The sequence below is a fragment of the Apium graveolens genome, chromosome 6 (genome assembly GCF_009905375.1).
Source record: "Apium graveolens cultivar Ventura chromosome 6, ASM990537v1, whole genome shotgun sequence".
NCBI classification, from domain to species: domain Eukaryota; kingdom Viridiplantae; phylum Streptophyta; class Magnoliopsida; order Apiales; family Apiaceae; genus Apium; species Apium graveolens.
In genome coordinates, this window is record NC_133652.1 from 272,252,674 (window position 1) to 272,270,098 (window position 17,425).

A 17,425-nucleotide genomic window follows, 5' to 3' on the forward strand; every position below is an offset into this window, starting at 1 on the left:
AAATAGGTAAAACAATGATAAGAAATAGATAAGAGAACTCTGATTTCTTCATACATGCTCTCAAGGTTAGCGTGAATACACTAGGGAACTATATATGTGAGACACAATTACATAGTATTTAGGTTACGGCCACCAAAGGAACAATACAGTCAGGTTAAAATTACAGATTTCAACTACAGCAGAAAAAGTTATGCCAATATCAAAATTTTAAGTTTTCATATGCTATTTCAGCAATCAGATGTAAGACAAACCTGTCTAAAGCAAAATATGGAACAGAAGAGGGAACATAATCCATTGTACACAAGGTTGGATTTCTTGAGACTAAATCTCTAAAGTACAAAAGAAATGTGTATATTGGCCATAGACTCACTTACGGCATAAAAACTTTTCTATCATAAAACCCAATGATATATTTTTTTAGTCCTAGGAGTACTTGAAGCATTTTTTTTCCCACTAAACGAGCTACTGTATTATGGCGGAATTAAAAAAATCATGTGATAACAAGGAAAGTAATCTTTGACCAGGTTACATTATTCCTCAAATGCATGGGCACAAGCCTTCTCAAGTAGCACAGGCCAGTCTCCTCCAAGTATGCTAGGATTTGATTCCAGCACAACACGAAAATCTAGAAGAGAAGCATTTACGGAGTTAGATGGCTTTTCCAAAAATCTCTCGTTCGCAGGTAACATTCCCTTCAAACCAGTTATTCTCTGAGGAGGGCACTTTTTCATAGACCTTGAACCCGCCAATTGTATACAAGGTTCTATCAATCTCTTCAAATAACTATCTAAACCATTATTCATCACATTAGCACAGTCTAAAGAGATGTTTAAGCCATCCATCTCCAGCTTATGCTCCAAATGGTTCATCAAAGATTTGGCATCAGGTAGCTCACCAGTTTGCTGACAGGTTAAGGCATGAAACTTCTTTTGATTTCCACCAGAAAGTGCTTTCCGTGCACTTTTATTCACCAAAATTCCCAAAGGAGCGGTAAAAGGGCTTCTACTTTGAATGCCCGGGCTTTCAGCAGCCTGTTCAACTTCTTCGCCATCTTCTACAGATGCAATTTCAATTGGAGGTCTGCTACCAAGAGACAGCAAATCAGTTGCACTTTGCTGACTCTTCCCTAGAGGACCAAGAGGACTTGGACGGTCAAGATTCTTGCGATCCCTATTTGCCGGAGATCTACCAATACGAGGAGAAAAAGGAACTGAAATAGGACTGTGTGCTTTGACCCTCGACGGGGGAACTGTACCAACAGAAGAATTCTTCAACATGGTCTGAATAAGCTGGTTGTGAAGACAAAGATTCTCCTTACCCAACACTCGCACACATAATTTATCAAATTCATATTTTCCAACCTTTAAAGATAAAAATTTATTAAGCAGATTGAAGTATTTATCTGCTCTTCGACGACCAATCTTCCTAAACATAACAGCCTTCAACTCTCTGGTATCATCTCGAGTAAACTTCTGATTGCCCACCATTTCGACTCCAAAAGCCTCACAAACTAACCAATACAAAACCTGCATCAGGACATCCAACACACAAATAAAAAAAAAGTCCCATTTCTTCAAGTGTACATGCTAACCAACAAGACCATTTCCACATACACATTAAATGATAAAAAAACCTCAGTTACTACAATTAAAAAGTTAACATTTTTACCAAAATTAAACAAGCCTACTAAATGCAATTATAATTGAACAAACAAGTAGCAGTGGCAAAGTAAAAAACATACCTTTTACACAATTCAAGATATAGTCAAAAAAAAAACTACCATTAAAATGATACACATACACAATACATTTACATATATACACATAAAATGATCAAAAACCTCAGTTACTACCATTAAAAAGTTAACATTTTTACCAAAATTAACCAAGCCCGCTTAATAAATTTAAACAAGAACAAACAAGTAGCAGTAACAAACTAAGAAACATTCCTTTTACACAATTCAAGATATAGTCAAATAAATACAACTAAATTACATCTTTAAACAATAATTCTTGAAATTAAATGAAACCCATTTCGATTCTCTACAAATACTAAAAGCCCAAATCACAAAACAAGAAATTTAACAAACCCAAATTGAGAAATTACCTGAATTGAAGAAACCCCACGTTGTAGTTCTTGTCAATTCTTGATTTTGCCCAAATTAGAAGTGCTAAAGATACAATTTTTAAGAGAAGTCAAATGAAAATGACCCAAGGGATACATGAATGTAAGAAAAGCTTGATTGTCAGAAAATGTTTTTCCAGCAATACACACAAATATTATTAGGAGGATTTGATTGGAATTTTAAAGAATTTTTTTGTATTTTAAAAATTTTGAGTTATTTAATTTAGATTATAAAAATTTATTTAAAATCAAATAAGGATGATAAAAAGTTTTTTGAATTTAGGTGTATTTAATTTATATTTTAAAACTTTTTTATATATAATTTTATTCAATTTAAATTTTAAAAAATTAATCAAAATCTGAAGATATATTTAAAAGTACAAGAATTTTTTTTTATTTGTAAAATGATGAATTTTGATTGATTTGATAACTCATTTTTAGGGGTGTATTATTTTCATATTTTAAAGGATTTTGTATTTTAAAAAATATTGTTAATTTTAGTTGTTTATGATTTTGACGGAGTTGATAGAAAAATCTTTTGGAGTCCCCATAATTTTATGAAGTTTTACATAAATTCTTTAAAATCTAATAAATTTTAAAGAGATTCAAAAAATTAAAATTATAAATTTATCAAAATCCATCACTTTTTTAAATAAAACAAATTCACGTACTTTTGAATGTCATCACATTTTGATGAATTTACGAAACTCTAAATTCAATTGGCGATTTCAATAGATTTTTTAAAATTTAAATTGAATATTCTCATATTTTAAAAGTTTTTTTCCAAAAATATCATGAAATTTTAAAAGTTTTTTTTAAAATTCAAAATAAATACCTTTTTATTTGAAATATTTTTTTTTAAAAAAAATATTAGTTAAATTCACCATTTTTAATATTTTGAAATTTCTCCAAAATTCATTAGATTTTGAAGGGTTTTCGAAAAATTCCAAAAGAATCATCAAAATTCTTAAAGATTTTTTTTCTCAATCTCATCAAAATACGTGAATAATTAAAATAATATTTTTTTAAAAATCCGTAAATTCATATTAATATTTTAAAATCTGAAATAAATATAGCTCTTAACTTCAAGGTATGTGTTCGGTGCTCGGAAAGGGTGTGTTTGGGTGTTTAAGCTCTGATTTTTTTTATATTATTTGGATTAATATTTCAAATATTTGTCCATCAAAAAAAATAAATTCCAAATAATTGCTTCGAAAATTAGTATGTGGCTTCTTTTTTTTTAAAAAAAATTATTCTTTATAAAATTATTTGTTTAAATAAATACTCTATAAAAGTTAATAGAATCTATACCAAATCGGTAACATAATGATATATAACAGTAACTAATAAATTTATATTAATTTTAGAAAATGATTTTTTATAGTTTTAAAAATATATTTTGAAATAAAATCAAAATGTTTGACCTAATGCCACCTGAAGTGCACCTAAAAAATAAATAAATTGATTTCCTTTCAGCAAATATGGAATATGTATATTTCTTGGAAAATAAGGTTAGCACTGTGGGCTGAAATAAATTAAAAGTAACATTGTGGGCTTTGTTTTGGGCTAGTATCGTGAGCTGAAAATAAATTAACATAGATATGAGTTGTGTATAATGATTACGTTCTTTCCAATTTTACTCCTAAACTTGTAGATTTGATATTCATCACGTTTATGTAATTGAAATTATATAATCCAAAAAATTCAGTAACTAAAAGAAGGGAAAGGGAGAGTTTTGAAGCAAAAGCAATGCTTAAAAGTAGTTAATCAATCATTCATTCCCCTTCACTTTTAAAGTGGGCTAATGACACTGTTTACCCACTAAAACTACACACATTTGTAAAACATCTCAAAATAACTTCAAAGTGACATGGAGTTCACCCCAAGTCACATGACTTCAGATTTGCAGTCATTAATTCTTAATTACATGCAAATGACAGTGTTTAACTAAATATGGAGTTTTGTATATTTTTCTAGTTCAGAGATGTACTTAATTGAGATTATAATAATTAATTATGTCATGTCAGTTGTTTTAACAACTTTTGAAAACACAACCTATATGGTCATTTGTCACAGTTCTGTCTTCTAATTGTCTCCCCTAATCCCAGTGGCTTGACTCATACTTCTCTGCAGTTTTACTGCACCAACAATTTGTTTAACTGAATTACATGCAAACATTGCATCCTTTAAAAGTTTAAATTTAACCACAATAAGCATATTTATATAATTGATTTTTGTGAAATCATATTTCATTTTAAGTTTTTTAAAACTCAGAGTTTGAGCATGGAGTAGATGGTAAAATTTTATCTGGGTCATCTCACGTTTTGAATTCCGACTATTACTCATTTTCAGGGACGGATCTAGAAACATTTATTTCGGAGGATACTGAATAAATTCTGAGAATTTTTTTTTATTTTTACGGGGACATTTTTATATTTTTTCTCAAAATTTTTAATGATAACAAAATTTAAAAAAATTATTTTAAGGGGACACGTGTCCCAAATATCCTTCACTATATACCCTGTACTCATTTCAAAATCTGTCCTAACAGATATTACTTTATAAGACTTACAAGTCTAGTTAATCCAGAAAAAAATATAACTTAAAAATTCTGTAATTATATAGAAGGTCGTGTTCAGGAGAAATGGCCCATTTACAAGATTTTTCAAGATGCAAAGGTCATATTATATCTTAAAATTATTTTATATTGCTAACAAGGAACAGTCTACTAATCAAAAAATAGTTATTACAAAATAGTCTGTTATATTATAGAAGTACAGAGGCTGTGCAAGCATTGTTGAAGCCTAGGTACAAGAAAAGTGTATAATGTAGGTGGTAAGAAAAATGATGTATAGATCTTGATTAAATCGATATATTTTGTTTTGTCCCCATATGGATTCATTGTTTTGTCCATTTCGTTGTGTCTGTCGCGTCGATAAATATTTTGTTTCGTTGTTATAATTTATGGCATGTATTACATATACTTGCATCTATAATATATAGGTTCATGTATTTAATTTATAGGATACTCTTCTCCATGTCTCTCAGTAATGAGGACAACATTATTATATTGGCATCATATTACCAAATCTTGTTCCGATCACCTTTCATAATTTAGCGGTAAGTTTCGATTCTCGTTTAATTTAAAATTTATTCACGATAACAGAAAATGTTAGAATTTAAATGCCAAAAAAATAAGAATTTACTGTCATTATTTTATTAAAATTAGATAAAATTTATAACATTTTTGTCAATCTTATCCTAGAGAGTAGGACTTAAAATTAATATGTTTTAACTAATTCTTAAACAGATGTGACTCTGATTTTAGCTCCGGGCTCAATTCTGGCTCACAAAATTTCTAAAAGTAAATAGTAATTTGTACATTTGTAACATGTATAAGGCTAATTATTGTTAAACAAGATGTGTAAAAAATGCATAGAAAACAAGAAAGTGAAGTGAGGTACAAGAACAAGGATGCGAATGAGACTGGGCATCTCATGAATAGAATACTCCAATTAAGAGTAAACCGCAGAGTATATTATTAGGAGCTAGGACAGGGCAGGCCTATGTATTTGGGTGCCCTATGCGGGATTCAAAAATGATGCCCCAGGCGGGATTCAAAAATGGTGTCTCATATTTATAACCCAAAAATCACAATAAGATATATTCATTGTATAAAAGAAAACTTACTTGAATCTAAGGTAGCAAGTGAATATAATGAATTTCTTGTACGCTAAATATCCAAGTTTTCAACCTCCTGCAATAATCTCCTGCAAGCCACTGATGTAGTATCATCAATATAGAACAGTCATCATTACTAGTACACGGCAATGTCAAAATAAAGTTATAAAAATGAGTTTACCTTTATTGATTTTGAAACTTTTTTCTAAGCTTTTGAGATGTGAATCTCTCTATGATTTTGCTATAATTTAGAGAATTTGTCAGCTCACTTTCAATAGACAATAAAGTCAATCCATTAAGTTTATCTTGAGACATCGAAGAGCGAAGATAAAATTTGATCATTTTCAATCTAGAAAATGTCATTTCCGCATTTACCACTATAACAGGAATGGTCACAACGATTCTATAAGCTATCCAAGCATTTAGATAATTTATTTGTCTTGAACTAGAACTTAAATAATTAAGCACATCTATTGCTTTTGTTATCTCATCGGGTATTACCATTCGAAGCACTAGTAACTCGTTAAACAACTCTGCGCCAACAATATCATATCGCATATCATGTCTAAGAAATCCCCCAAGCTTCATGCAACAAGATTTTAACCCCTCATCATCACCAGATAAATGCTTCTTCAGGTTAAATAAAAACCCAAATTTTTCCTTATAATCTTGAAACTGTTTAAACCGTTATTTGAGTTGAAAAGCACCTTGATCAACAATATACAAGAAATAATACCTTCTGAATTTTTGTTCAACACTCAAGTTCTGATCATCATCAGCTGCAATAACCCCAAGATCATCAAAATGAACAAGCCTACGAATTTTTCGCTTTTCAGGAAACACAGGCTCCACATCCAACTCCAAAACTAACTCTTTTGCCTCCAGTTTCTCTAAACTCATTAAAGAAATTTATAAGTTCTTCCAATCTTGACAATGCAATATCAATATCAATATCTTCAAGTTGTGAGAACTTACTAACTGCATTAATGATATTTAACAAGTCAAACCAGATGCACATAGAAAATAGAAACTCAAAACTCTCAATTTCATTTTCAACTAAACTTCTAGCTTCACACCTAATCATAGAGTCTTGAGTTACATTACTAAGATGAACCAATGCATCTCTTAGTTTAGAAGTCTGAAATCTTACCGCTCTCACGCTTTCAATGTGATTTTCCCATCTTGTTGCACATAGTGGCTTTAATGTTAGGCCGTTAACAAATTTCTTGAGAATTTCTCATCGCTGTGTTGAAGATGAAAACAAAGTGTATAATCTTTGTATAACCCCAAAAAAATTAGACCCCTTTTTCCAGCGCTTTATCTCTTTTTTAATCCGATCTTGTTCAATCTTATCAATTATTTCATTTTTCTCCATCCGCACTTCTAACTCAATCCAAGCGCTCATATTTACTAGATGACCATTACTGCTTTCATGAGATCTTAACTTAGCAGCAAGATTGTGCCAATCATCAATTCCATCTTCTGCAAAATTTGTCTTGGCCACATCATGTTTAAATAACATACAACAAAAACAGAAGATTTTGTTTGTTGAGAGTGAATAAACAAGCCACTTCCTATCTTGTTTGTCTCCATTAGGTAGAACCCGAGTGTAATGCACTGAAGAAAAATGTCTATTTCTTGAATCTTTTGGAAAATGTTCTTAAATTATTCTGATCGGTCTTTTTCTTACCAATGAATCTCGTAGCCACTGATCAATTTTCTTCCACGTACCAGGATCATAATTGATACTAACATCTGAAATTTCTTTCTCAGTCTCTTCTACATTATTCTCGACAAGCCCATCTTTTAAATTTTGAGTTTCTGGCTCCTTAGTTTTAGTCTCCTGTTCAAATTTAGTATATGTAGCTTCATTGTCAAATTCTTTTCTAATATCTGTATTCTCAATAGGAACCCCAATATCACCACTATTAGTTGTTTTTTCCCCAAAAAACTTGTCAAGAGAGCCCATTTGCAATTTCTCTACTTCCGTCGCTTTCAATTTCTTTTGCCTTTTTTGATGCCCCGATAACTGGATACACTTCATTTTCAAATTATCTAGTCATCAAACAAAATAATGCAATTAATTTTAGTCACCAATTCCAAATCAGTAAGTCACAAAAGACATACTACTTTTTACAAAAACAAATCTCAATTATTCTCTAATTATTCACATCAAATCCTTAAATTGACAAATAATAATAAACAAATAGTAAATTACAATATTATTAAAAAAGTAATTAGAATATAAATCTTTAAACCATACCTGTGTTATAATTGCTGAATTGCAAAGCACAGATGAGCCGATCTTCACGATGAGCCGATGACTTCTAGTGTTTTGATAATTGATATTCAGAATGAACAGAGAACAATCTGTGTTCTGTATTTTATTCGGTAGCTAAGCAGAGGGAAGGAGAGAGTTTTGTACTTTTGTTATATGACTTCGTCTGGCCATCTGGGGTAATGGGTATAAACGCGCATAGTCCAAAAACTCAATTTCTCCAAATCTTTCACATTTTTACTTTGTTTTGTTTATTAAATACATTTATTAATTATATTTTTAAAGTAAATTAAAGTAAATTATATTTTAATTTTAAAATAAAGTTATCACAAATATAATAATATATTTAAAAATTTTAATATGTCCCCCAATCACATATATGTTAATGTATTCTAATTAAAATTTGTATTTTAAAATATATAAAAAGAATAAATAATATAATAAATAAATACACCTATATACATATGTTATTGAAATATTTTGGTGCCCCTGTGCGCGCTGGTGTCCTAGGCGGCCGCCTTATGCCAGGACCGGCCCGGCCCTGAGCTAGGCTTAGGTTGTATCTTAGCTTCCAATATTTACTAGGCAAGAGCTGATGATAATGATAATTATAATTATATATACACATCATCATCTTGTTTTTCCGTACTTGTGTTGCCCTTCATTCCTCCGTCTTTGTTTCTACATTGAGATCAACATGACAATGTCATGAGTGATCAACTCCAACCCATCCTCTCATGATCACAGGTTAGTAAAATTATATTACATGTACAATCACAATAGTAAAATTATTTTATTTTTTAGCAAGTGTTTTGTTTGGATTCTAGATTCAATACACAACACAATATACAAATACAAAAGATGATAACTCGTTGAAAAATAATTTTCAAAATATATTTCTGCCACATACAAATCGGAACTCACAACTATTTTATGTCTATTTGTCATTTCTTTGAACTCAAAACCAATATTTTCAAATTTCATCATTAGTAACCCCTGCATAACATACATCATAATAAATTTTATTATCTTTCAAATACTTTACAAAATATTGTATTTGTAACAATCGCATAAATACTTTCATTTTATTCTATCATTTGTATGAACTCTAGGAGGGGCCATCTGGTCCATAACAAAAAGTGATCGGACTTTACTTGAGAAAAAAGTTTTAGTATTGTGACTTGACTAAACTAAAAGTATTTAGGTGGACAATTATGATTAACTATTACATTAAAAAAACAGAAAATTGGACCCGGTTTATTCCATGACCCACAATTATATAAATAACAAAAACACTTCACACATATATAGGGTCACTTGAGAGTGGTAACACTCCCATCAATCCCTACTTTCAAGTTTTAACTACTTTAATGGACCAATGAACACTTTTTGTCTAAAAAAATACCATCAATTTCTCAATAAATTATTTCAATTTTTTTAATTTTTGAGTCTTTCACAGAAATTTGACCGCTTAGTCTTATCTTATACTCCCTCCGTACCCCTCAATTCTTTATATTGGTAGACGTGAGCTCGACACACACTTTAATGTTTTTATTAAATGTAGTTCCATAAATTTTTCTAAAAAATATTTTCTTTTAAATAAAGATATAATGTTCAAACTTTAATATAAAAAAGGAAAATTTTAAAAATAAATTACGGAAATATACTTTATAGTTGCATTAAAATGCGTGTCAAACATGTGAAAAAAATTGTAAAAAAATGACCGGGACGGAGAGAATATGACTTTTAATCAATTTTTAAAAAAAATAATTTTGATCCTTAATCGAGGTGAAACTATCCGTCTGGATCAATTAATTATCGGCTGCTTTTTAAATTACTAATTTTAAAAAAATTTCAATTTCCATAATTTAATATTAATTTTTAATAAATCGTTTTACATTGCAAATATTTTTGTACCCAAAAATAAGTTTACATGAGAGTAACGTCTTTCCAAAGATTCACAAAACCCCAAACCCACCTAAAATTACACAAATAGTGTCTTTGCCATTTTACAATTACTCTTCCCAAATCTCACACCCCACTAACCCCATCTCTCTCTCTCTCTCTCTCTCTCTCTCTCTCTCTCTCTCTCTCTCTCTCTCTCTCTCTCTCTCTCTCTCTCTCTCTCTCTCTCTCAGACACACACACTGACATTCTCGCCGGAGAACTAGCTGATTTCTCTCTCTAAAATACTGGGTGCTTTACTAACAAGCATACAATTAAAAAAAGCTGGGATCTTTGAAATACCCATCAACTCAATTGAATATTTTCTTGAAAATCTTGAATTTTTATGCAGGTTTTGGGGAATCTTGATTTTGTAGGAGACAATGTGAGGTGAGTACTTGAATCTTTACTGTGTGTATTTGTATGTTTATTTGAGTTATGATGGTAGCTGCTGTTTCTGAAGTAGTTTCAAGTAATAATTCATCAAGAAGCCCCAAAACTACTCCAATTAATGATAATCCAAGAAGACCCCCTTTGTTACCTTCTGAAAAAGATAATGGAATTAACCCGAAAAAACCGAAAGCTAGACAAGTTTCTTCTAGATACATGTCCCCTTCACCTTCAACTTCTAGTTCATCAGTGTCTACATCTTCTTCTAGAAGATGTCCATCTCCTTTAGTTTCGAGAAATAGTACGAATAGTTTGAGTAGTCCTTCTGTGCTTCCGAAAAGGTCGGTTTCTGTTGATAGGAGGAGACCCTTTAGGCCGGATCTTGAGTCTAAAGTGGGCAATGTGGGTGAAGTTTCTGCTGCTACTAAGCTGTTGGTGACTTCGACTAGGAGTTTGTCTGTTTCGTTTCAAGGGGAGGCGTTTTCACTTCCGATTAGTAAGACTAAAGTGGCTCCAGCTTCGCCTAATTTGAGTAGTGTTAGAAAGGGTACTCCCGAGAGGAGAAGGACTAGTACTCCGACAAAGGGGAAGGTTGATGGTGGTGGAGATCAAGTGGAGAATTCTAAGCCGACTGACCAGCATAGGTGGCCTGGTAGAAGTCGGCAAACGAATTCTTTAACCAGAAGTGTAGATTGTAGTAGTGACATAAATAGTAAGCTAATTGGATCTGGGAATGTTATAAGAGCACTTCAGCAGTCTATGAATGGTGAGAGTAGGAGAGCGTCCTTTGATGGTAGATTAAGTCTTGATTTGGGAAATACTGAGGTTATGAAGTCAGTTGAGCAAACCCCAGATGGTAAATTATTAAGTTTTCCATCCGTTTCTTCTGATCTCACAGCATCAGATACAGATAGCGTCTCTTCTGGTAGCACCTCGGGAGTGCAAGAATGCAATGGTGTACCCCTTCGACATAATGGGCCTCGCGGTATTGTTGTATCAGCAAGATTTTGGCAAGAAACAAATAGCCGGTTGAGAAGGTTGCAGGATTCTGGTTCACCATTAGCAACGAGTCCTGGTTCAAAAATGGGATTCTCACCGAAGTACATACAGTCAAAAAAGTTCCAGTGTGATAGTTCAATATCATCACCACGCACAATGGCATCTCCTAATCGAGGAGGTACTAGACCTGCATCACCAAGTAAGTTTACACCATTAATGGCATCATCACCTATAAGGGGGATGATAAGTCCATCTCGTGCCAGGCATTCGGTTAGTAGTACCATTAATTGTCATTTTAGTGAAACGCCCTCAGTTCTTAGTTTTGCTGTTGACATACGAAGGGGTAAAGTGGGAGAGAATCGTCTTGTTGAGGCTCATCTTTTAAGGCTTCTTTACAACCGGCAACTGCAGTGGCGCTTTGTAAATGCAAGGACCGAAGCTACATTGTTGGTACAGAGACGCAATGCTGAGGTAGTAAAATTAAAATTTATGTTTTTTCTGTTTGTATTTGTTAACAGTGATTTTGTAGATCTGCCATATTTAATAAGCTCCGACCACCTCTTTAGTTCTTGTAATTCAGTTTGCAAATTGATGAGGGTGGAACCAGTTAGATGTGAAGTACCTCTACTCTAACTTTAGAAAGTTGTTATTAAATATTTTTCTGAAAAATTTTTTGCTCAATGTGCACTTATTTGTTTGAAGAATTATATGCTGGTATTTAGGAGCACTACCACATAGCGACATACTTTTATGAGGGAAAAACTATTATGGCAGCCCGAAAAACCATTATGGAAGCCATTTGGCAAATTTCATAAACTCACGAAGTCAAACAAGCAAAGCAATCACACTATTCAGCTTATGTTGTCAATATGCATTTTTAATCAGGATCTAATTAGCCAACAAACAAGTTAAGCTATCTCTCACTTCATTTTTATAGGCTGCATCTTTACTTTCAAAGACCTGCTCCAAGCCCTTGATAAAATCTCTACCGGAACAGTTTAGTAAATACTTTTTTGGTTTTTCCTCGAGTATATTTCCATACGTACATAGGCTTTTTCTGCATTTTATGTTAATAAGTTTATTAAGTTTGGACTTGACCTTCTGTATGAGCTACCTCTAATCAGAAATACATCTGGTCTTCTCTGTCTATTTTTCAATCTTCTAAATGTAATTTGGATTGCACAATTAATTGAAGACTAAGATTCTAAACTGGGTCAATTTAGAAATGCTAAACAAACAAGCTACACCCCAAAGATTACATGATTTGCCTAACTTTTTTGTGCACCATTATGGGTTAGCATATTATATTGCACTAGGATATTAAGAGAGGTCCTTCGTTTCTTTTTATATGCTAAAGGGTCAAACAGTATAGTTAGAATTGGATTCTGAGTGTCTTAGTCATTGGAAAATTTATGAATGGTTTGTACAATTATTCTTTGTTCCTTGGAGAATGTTTTGTTGTTGATACAGCACTTCTACTTCTACATATGTTGCCATCAGACATAGTTTATGGTAGCTTGATAGGGTATATTTGCGGAGTTCTATAGTGCATACTTGATATCTTGGCTTATATTAGAAGATTCGGATTTTCTTTTTCTTTTACAATCAGGGTTATCCTACTTTTGGTACAGTGTGAAAGGAGAATACTAGTTTAACTGTCACCAATGATCCTTTTATTACTGAGAAATTGGGTCGATTAATCATTAAAATATGAGTAAATGAATACTACGTTGATGAACAATCACTATGTTCTTAAAGTAGTCGCCATGTCTGTTTCTAAGAAAAATTTCTTTGAGCGAAGTAATCATGATCTAGCGGTAATCCCCTTGATCCCTCTGCGGGAGTTCCAGGGTTCTAGCCTTGTCAGCCAAATGGGCGATTAATTGTGTTAATTGTTGGTAAAAGAAAGCTCTTGTGAAAGTGCTGTGTGTATAGCATAATGAAAGAAAGCTTTATGAATGGTTTTCGGATGTGGATCTTGGGGTTTTGAAGGAAAGAGAGTATTATAATGCTGTAAGTTGAAGTTGAAAAGTTGTAATGGGTATTTATTTGTGTAAATTTTGGAAATCCAGTTATAACTGCTAAAACATGTTAAAAAGGTGACATTTAGTATTTCTTATTTCCAATCAGCTTTTGGTAGCTGTCTTGTCCTTTCAAGATTTCGGATGTACATAATCTTTAGTTGTACCCCGAGTAATTATGTAATTTGTGGTTAATCTTCTGAAGTGATTTGGTGGACTAAATCCTTTCCTTGTATCAGAAAAATCTTTGGAATGCTTGGATAACAATCTCAGATCTTCGTGATTCTGTAACGAAAAGAAGGCACAGATTACAGTTATTGAAGCAAAAATTGAAATTAGCCGCTATCCTTAAGGAACAAGTAAGTACCTTTCCTTTTATGTCCGTATCAGGAACATATATTGACCAGGTATTTATGTCTGCATTACTAGTTCTTTCTCCTGCTTGGTGCTTGCAGATGAAATATCTACTTCTCCATATTACCTTTCTTGTTACCCAATAAGGAAAAGATTTTTTCTATCGCGTAAATAGGCATTCTTCATTTTTTTGTACTTATCATCGCATGGACTTCTAAATCTGATAATAAATTCCTTTATTGTCATGAAAAGAAATTTTGCGTACTTGTCATACATCAAAGTCTCTGGAATGAGTTGCATAAGAGGCGACTTTTGCATTTTTCTCACAAAAATTATTGATTTTGTTTAATTGGTTCTCTGCTCAGTCCCTACTCCCTCATAGCTCTGTAGCAAAACATGGGCACCAAGGTTTTATAGCATAAACATATTTATGGGCCTTTTGTTTTAGTGGCTAGGTGTTTTTGTTCTTTATCCGTAAATTGGTTTCAGTTTTATTTTTTACCATCACCATCATCTTCACCTTGTTCTCTTTATTTTTGGTTATTGTAGTGTGCATAGCTGTTGTAACAACCAGCTAAGCCCCAAGAAATCAAGTTTTCAGCTCATAGGGATGTATGGAACTATGGATATGTTAAACTTAAAGCTTAGTGTGTCTAGATATCATTGACTTTGAGAATCCTACTATATTCTTTCTATGTAATCAATGTTTATTTAATTCAATACCTGCACTATACTTGTCTAGCTAAGATATGACAATCTACTATCAATTTTTATATCAACTTTTCATTATGTTTTAATGAGTCAGTAGAGTTTCTCCCCTGATATTGCCTTTAAATTAAAGTTCACTTTTTCCTCCAAATTCAATAAGCTGAACTTTGGACTCCCCACAATCAAATAGTATGAAGGATTTTACAAAATTTCAATTTGTTACTTCTCATAGAGACAAACTTGTTTTTCATTTTCTACTGCCGTTTTTTGGGAAGTTTACATGACAGGTTCTCTAAATTTCTATTCCATATAGACTCTACAGCCATTTTTGGTCAATGTGTATTCTTTCTTTATTTAGATTTAGTTTTGATTGTTTCGGTTAATAGTAATTTCATACCAAAATACTCTTGTTCCTTATTGAAGCACAAATGTGTCTGAGTGTGTTCGATTCGAAAAAGGAGAGATAAAATTGCATCTAATCTAGTTTTCTACTGACTACAGATTGCTTTTCTAGAGGACTGGGCTTCTCTAGATAAAAACCACTCTGTTTCATTGCTTGGCGCAATAGAAGCACTGAAGGCTAGCACACTTCGGCTTCCAGTTGTTGGAGCAATAGTATGACCATTTTGTTATTCCCAAATTGCAAATTTTTTTCTTTTATTTTTTATAATCAAGTCTTTGTCATCCACTTAACATGTATCTATGAATGACGTTGATCATGTGTTGCTGTGCTTAATATATGGCAGGCTGATATCCAAAATATGAAAGAAGCTGTTAGTTCAGCACTTGATGTAATGCAGGCAATGGGATCCTCGATATGCTCACTTTTGTTGAAGGTAAACTCACTCGTTTCAGGACTTTTAATCATTTAGTTTGATTTCGTATTTAATGCTGTAAAATTCTTGGGGGTAAAGCCATCACTCCATTAGTTTTATTTATGTTTACTGGATTGGTTTGACAGAAGTTGCACGGCACAAAATGTTTACCATCCGTAGCTGTTCGCATGAGATATACTTTAGGTTCCAGTCCTATGTTCACCATCAGTAGCTGTTCGCATGAGATATACTTTAGGTTCCAGTCCTTTGATTATCAATTTTTAAGACCTAATAACACGTTTATCAGTATTTACATAATGTAGGAAGAAGCAAGTTACAAAAGCTAGTTTATTCTGCAAGTCTACAACTAAAAATATAAGCCTTAAATCTGAGGGATGACGGTCATTGGGTCAAGTAGCATGTTGACTTCCAACATGCTATTACAAAACCGAAATATTTTAAAATTAAGGTGTCTTTTCATCTTAACTGAATGTCACTTTGGCGGGTTATTCTTCATAACTACAGTTTCATTTGTAACTGATGAATATGGTTAAATTGATTGGTATTCTGCATACTCATCAAGTATCACTTTCATAAGAGGTTGTCAGGTTGTCTTAATGCAAGCAGCAACAATAACTATGTATAAGCTCTGGTCACAGTAATTTTAATTTTCAACAAGCATGAATATAAATTTATAAGGATGCGTTTAAATTCCATCATATATTTTTAAATGAGGCGCATATATATGTTCTCTAAAAAAAGCACATATATATATATGCACCTCGTAACTGGAGCATGGTATATAATTATGCTTCCATAATAAAAAAATCTCAAATGCTTACAAGGCTGATCATAGACTATGACTAATAGGTTCAGCTGTTTAAGTTAAATAATTTTTCATTTCCACGTAAAGAACCAAGGAGCAATTGTCATCTTAGAGTTGATTTTAAGTTTATGTTTGTCCGTTTTTGTTTGTTATGATTGAGCCAGTGAACACATGGATATTATTTTTCTTTATCCTTTTGATATGATTGAAAAGACTAGCTAAAATATAAACAATTTAGGCCTTGTATCAGATATCCTCAGATAATATCTAACTTGAGTTGTTACATCTAGGTGGAGGAAATGCACACCTTGGTTGCTGAACTTGCACAAGTTTGTGAGAAAGAACGGTCTGTGCTGGAACAGTGCAAAGATTTCTTGTCTGTCCTAGCGGCTATGCAGGTAAAAGCTCCCTTTGCTTGATTGCTGTTAGGCAGTTTCAATCTTTATTCTGATAGTTTAGCTCTTTACATGTCTTTTCTTCCTCTTCTATTTCTGTACAGGTCAAGTACTGTAGTTTGAGAACACATATATTACAGCATAACCATGTACCAACCACCTGACAACAGTTGTAGAATTGATAAGCTAACATAACACGGAAAAAATCAACCTAGTGAAGCGACAAATGAAGTTAATAGCAAGGGGATTCTCAATTGGCAATTTTTCGAGACAGCTGAGGGCTTCTATGTATCATATATGAAATTTCTGCTAACCATGTATTAGTACAGTTCAGTTCTTTTTAATTTTTTTAAGGTTTAAAGCCATGTGTAAAGAAAGATCCGGTCACTAACACACACAAACACATTCTCAGTTTCATTTCCTAATTAGAATGGACAGGATAAATAATTTGGACCAACAATAATGAGCTGCTTGTCATCAACGTGATCCTTCACCCTGATAATGGCCTTGACAAAGCTGTAGTCAATGAGAAATTTGTCTTTGAGAGAGCTGCAATGAGTCGGACCGAGTTCTGTCCTAACCGAGCCTGCTATTTTGATAATGAAACAGATCAACATTATATCATTATTACCATATTTTGGTTAAATTTAGTTGAATTCAATAGTGTTTGTCATAAAACTCAAAAATTAAAACTTTAGATTAATTGTAAAAATCATTTTGTGTTTATATATATTATTATTATTTTTTTTCAAAAAACATATGAAGTTAACTATTATGTGTCATATATTGTTAAATGTAAATATAGGTGAAATTAGCAATAAAATTTGAGGAGTTTTTCTGGACTGGAAAATACCTCCTTAATGAGAAGTTTTCAAAATATTTGATTTAAA

At 32.2% G+C, this 17,425-nt stretch overlaps 2 protein-coding genes across 2 annotated transcripts; one reads left to right on the top strand and one right to left on the bottom strand.

Annotated features, from left to right (window-relative positions):
* Positions 1–241: 241 nt before the first annotated feature.
* Positions 242–2,256, bottom strand: LOC141663785 (uncharacterized). Its single transcript, XM_074469605.1, has 2 exons — positions 2,107–2,256; positions 242–1,526 (listed from the first exon to the last, which is right to left on the bottom strand). The coding sequence occupies exon 2, from the start codon at positions 1,485–1,487 to the stop codon at positions 531–533; it is 957 nt and encodes a 318-aa protein (XP_074325706.1). The 5' UTR covers positions 1,488–1,526; positions 2,107–2,256; the 3' UTR covers positions 242–530.
* Positions 2,257–10,130: 7,874 nt separating this feature from the next.
* LOC141667580 (QWRF motif-containing protein 2-like) lies at positions 10,131–16,898 on the top strand. Its single transcript, XM_074474126.1, has 6 exons — positions 10,131–11,887; positions 13,677–13,796; positions 15,001–15,114; positions 15,246–15,335; positions 16,431–16,538; positions 16,640–16,898. The coding sequence occupies exons 1-6, from the start codon at positions 10,466–10,468 to the stop codon at positions 16,697–16,699; spliced, it is 1,914 nt and encodes a 637-aa protein (XP_074330227.1). The 5' UTR covers positions 10,131–10,465; the 3' UTR covers positions 16,700–16,898.
* Positions 16,899–17,425: the final 527 nt, after the last annotated feature.

Coding starts and splice junctions, on each gene's coding strand:
- LOC141663785 (XM_074469605.1), bottom strand. CDS start 1,487: ATGGTGGGCAATCAGAAGTTTACTCGAGATGATACCAGAGAGTTGAAG.
- LOC141667580 (XM_074474126.1), top strand. CDS start 10,466: ATGATGGTAGCTGCTGTTTCTGAAGTAGTTTCAAGTAATAATTCATCA. Junction 11,888..13,676: donor TACAGAGACGCAATGCTGAG/GTAGTAAAATTA, acceptor TCCTTGTATCAG/AAAAATCTTTGGAATGCTTG. Junction 15,115..15,245: donor TTCCAGTTGTTGGAGCAATA/GTATGACCATTT, acceptor AATATATGGCAG/GCTGATATCCAAAATATGAA.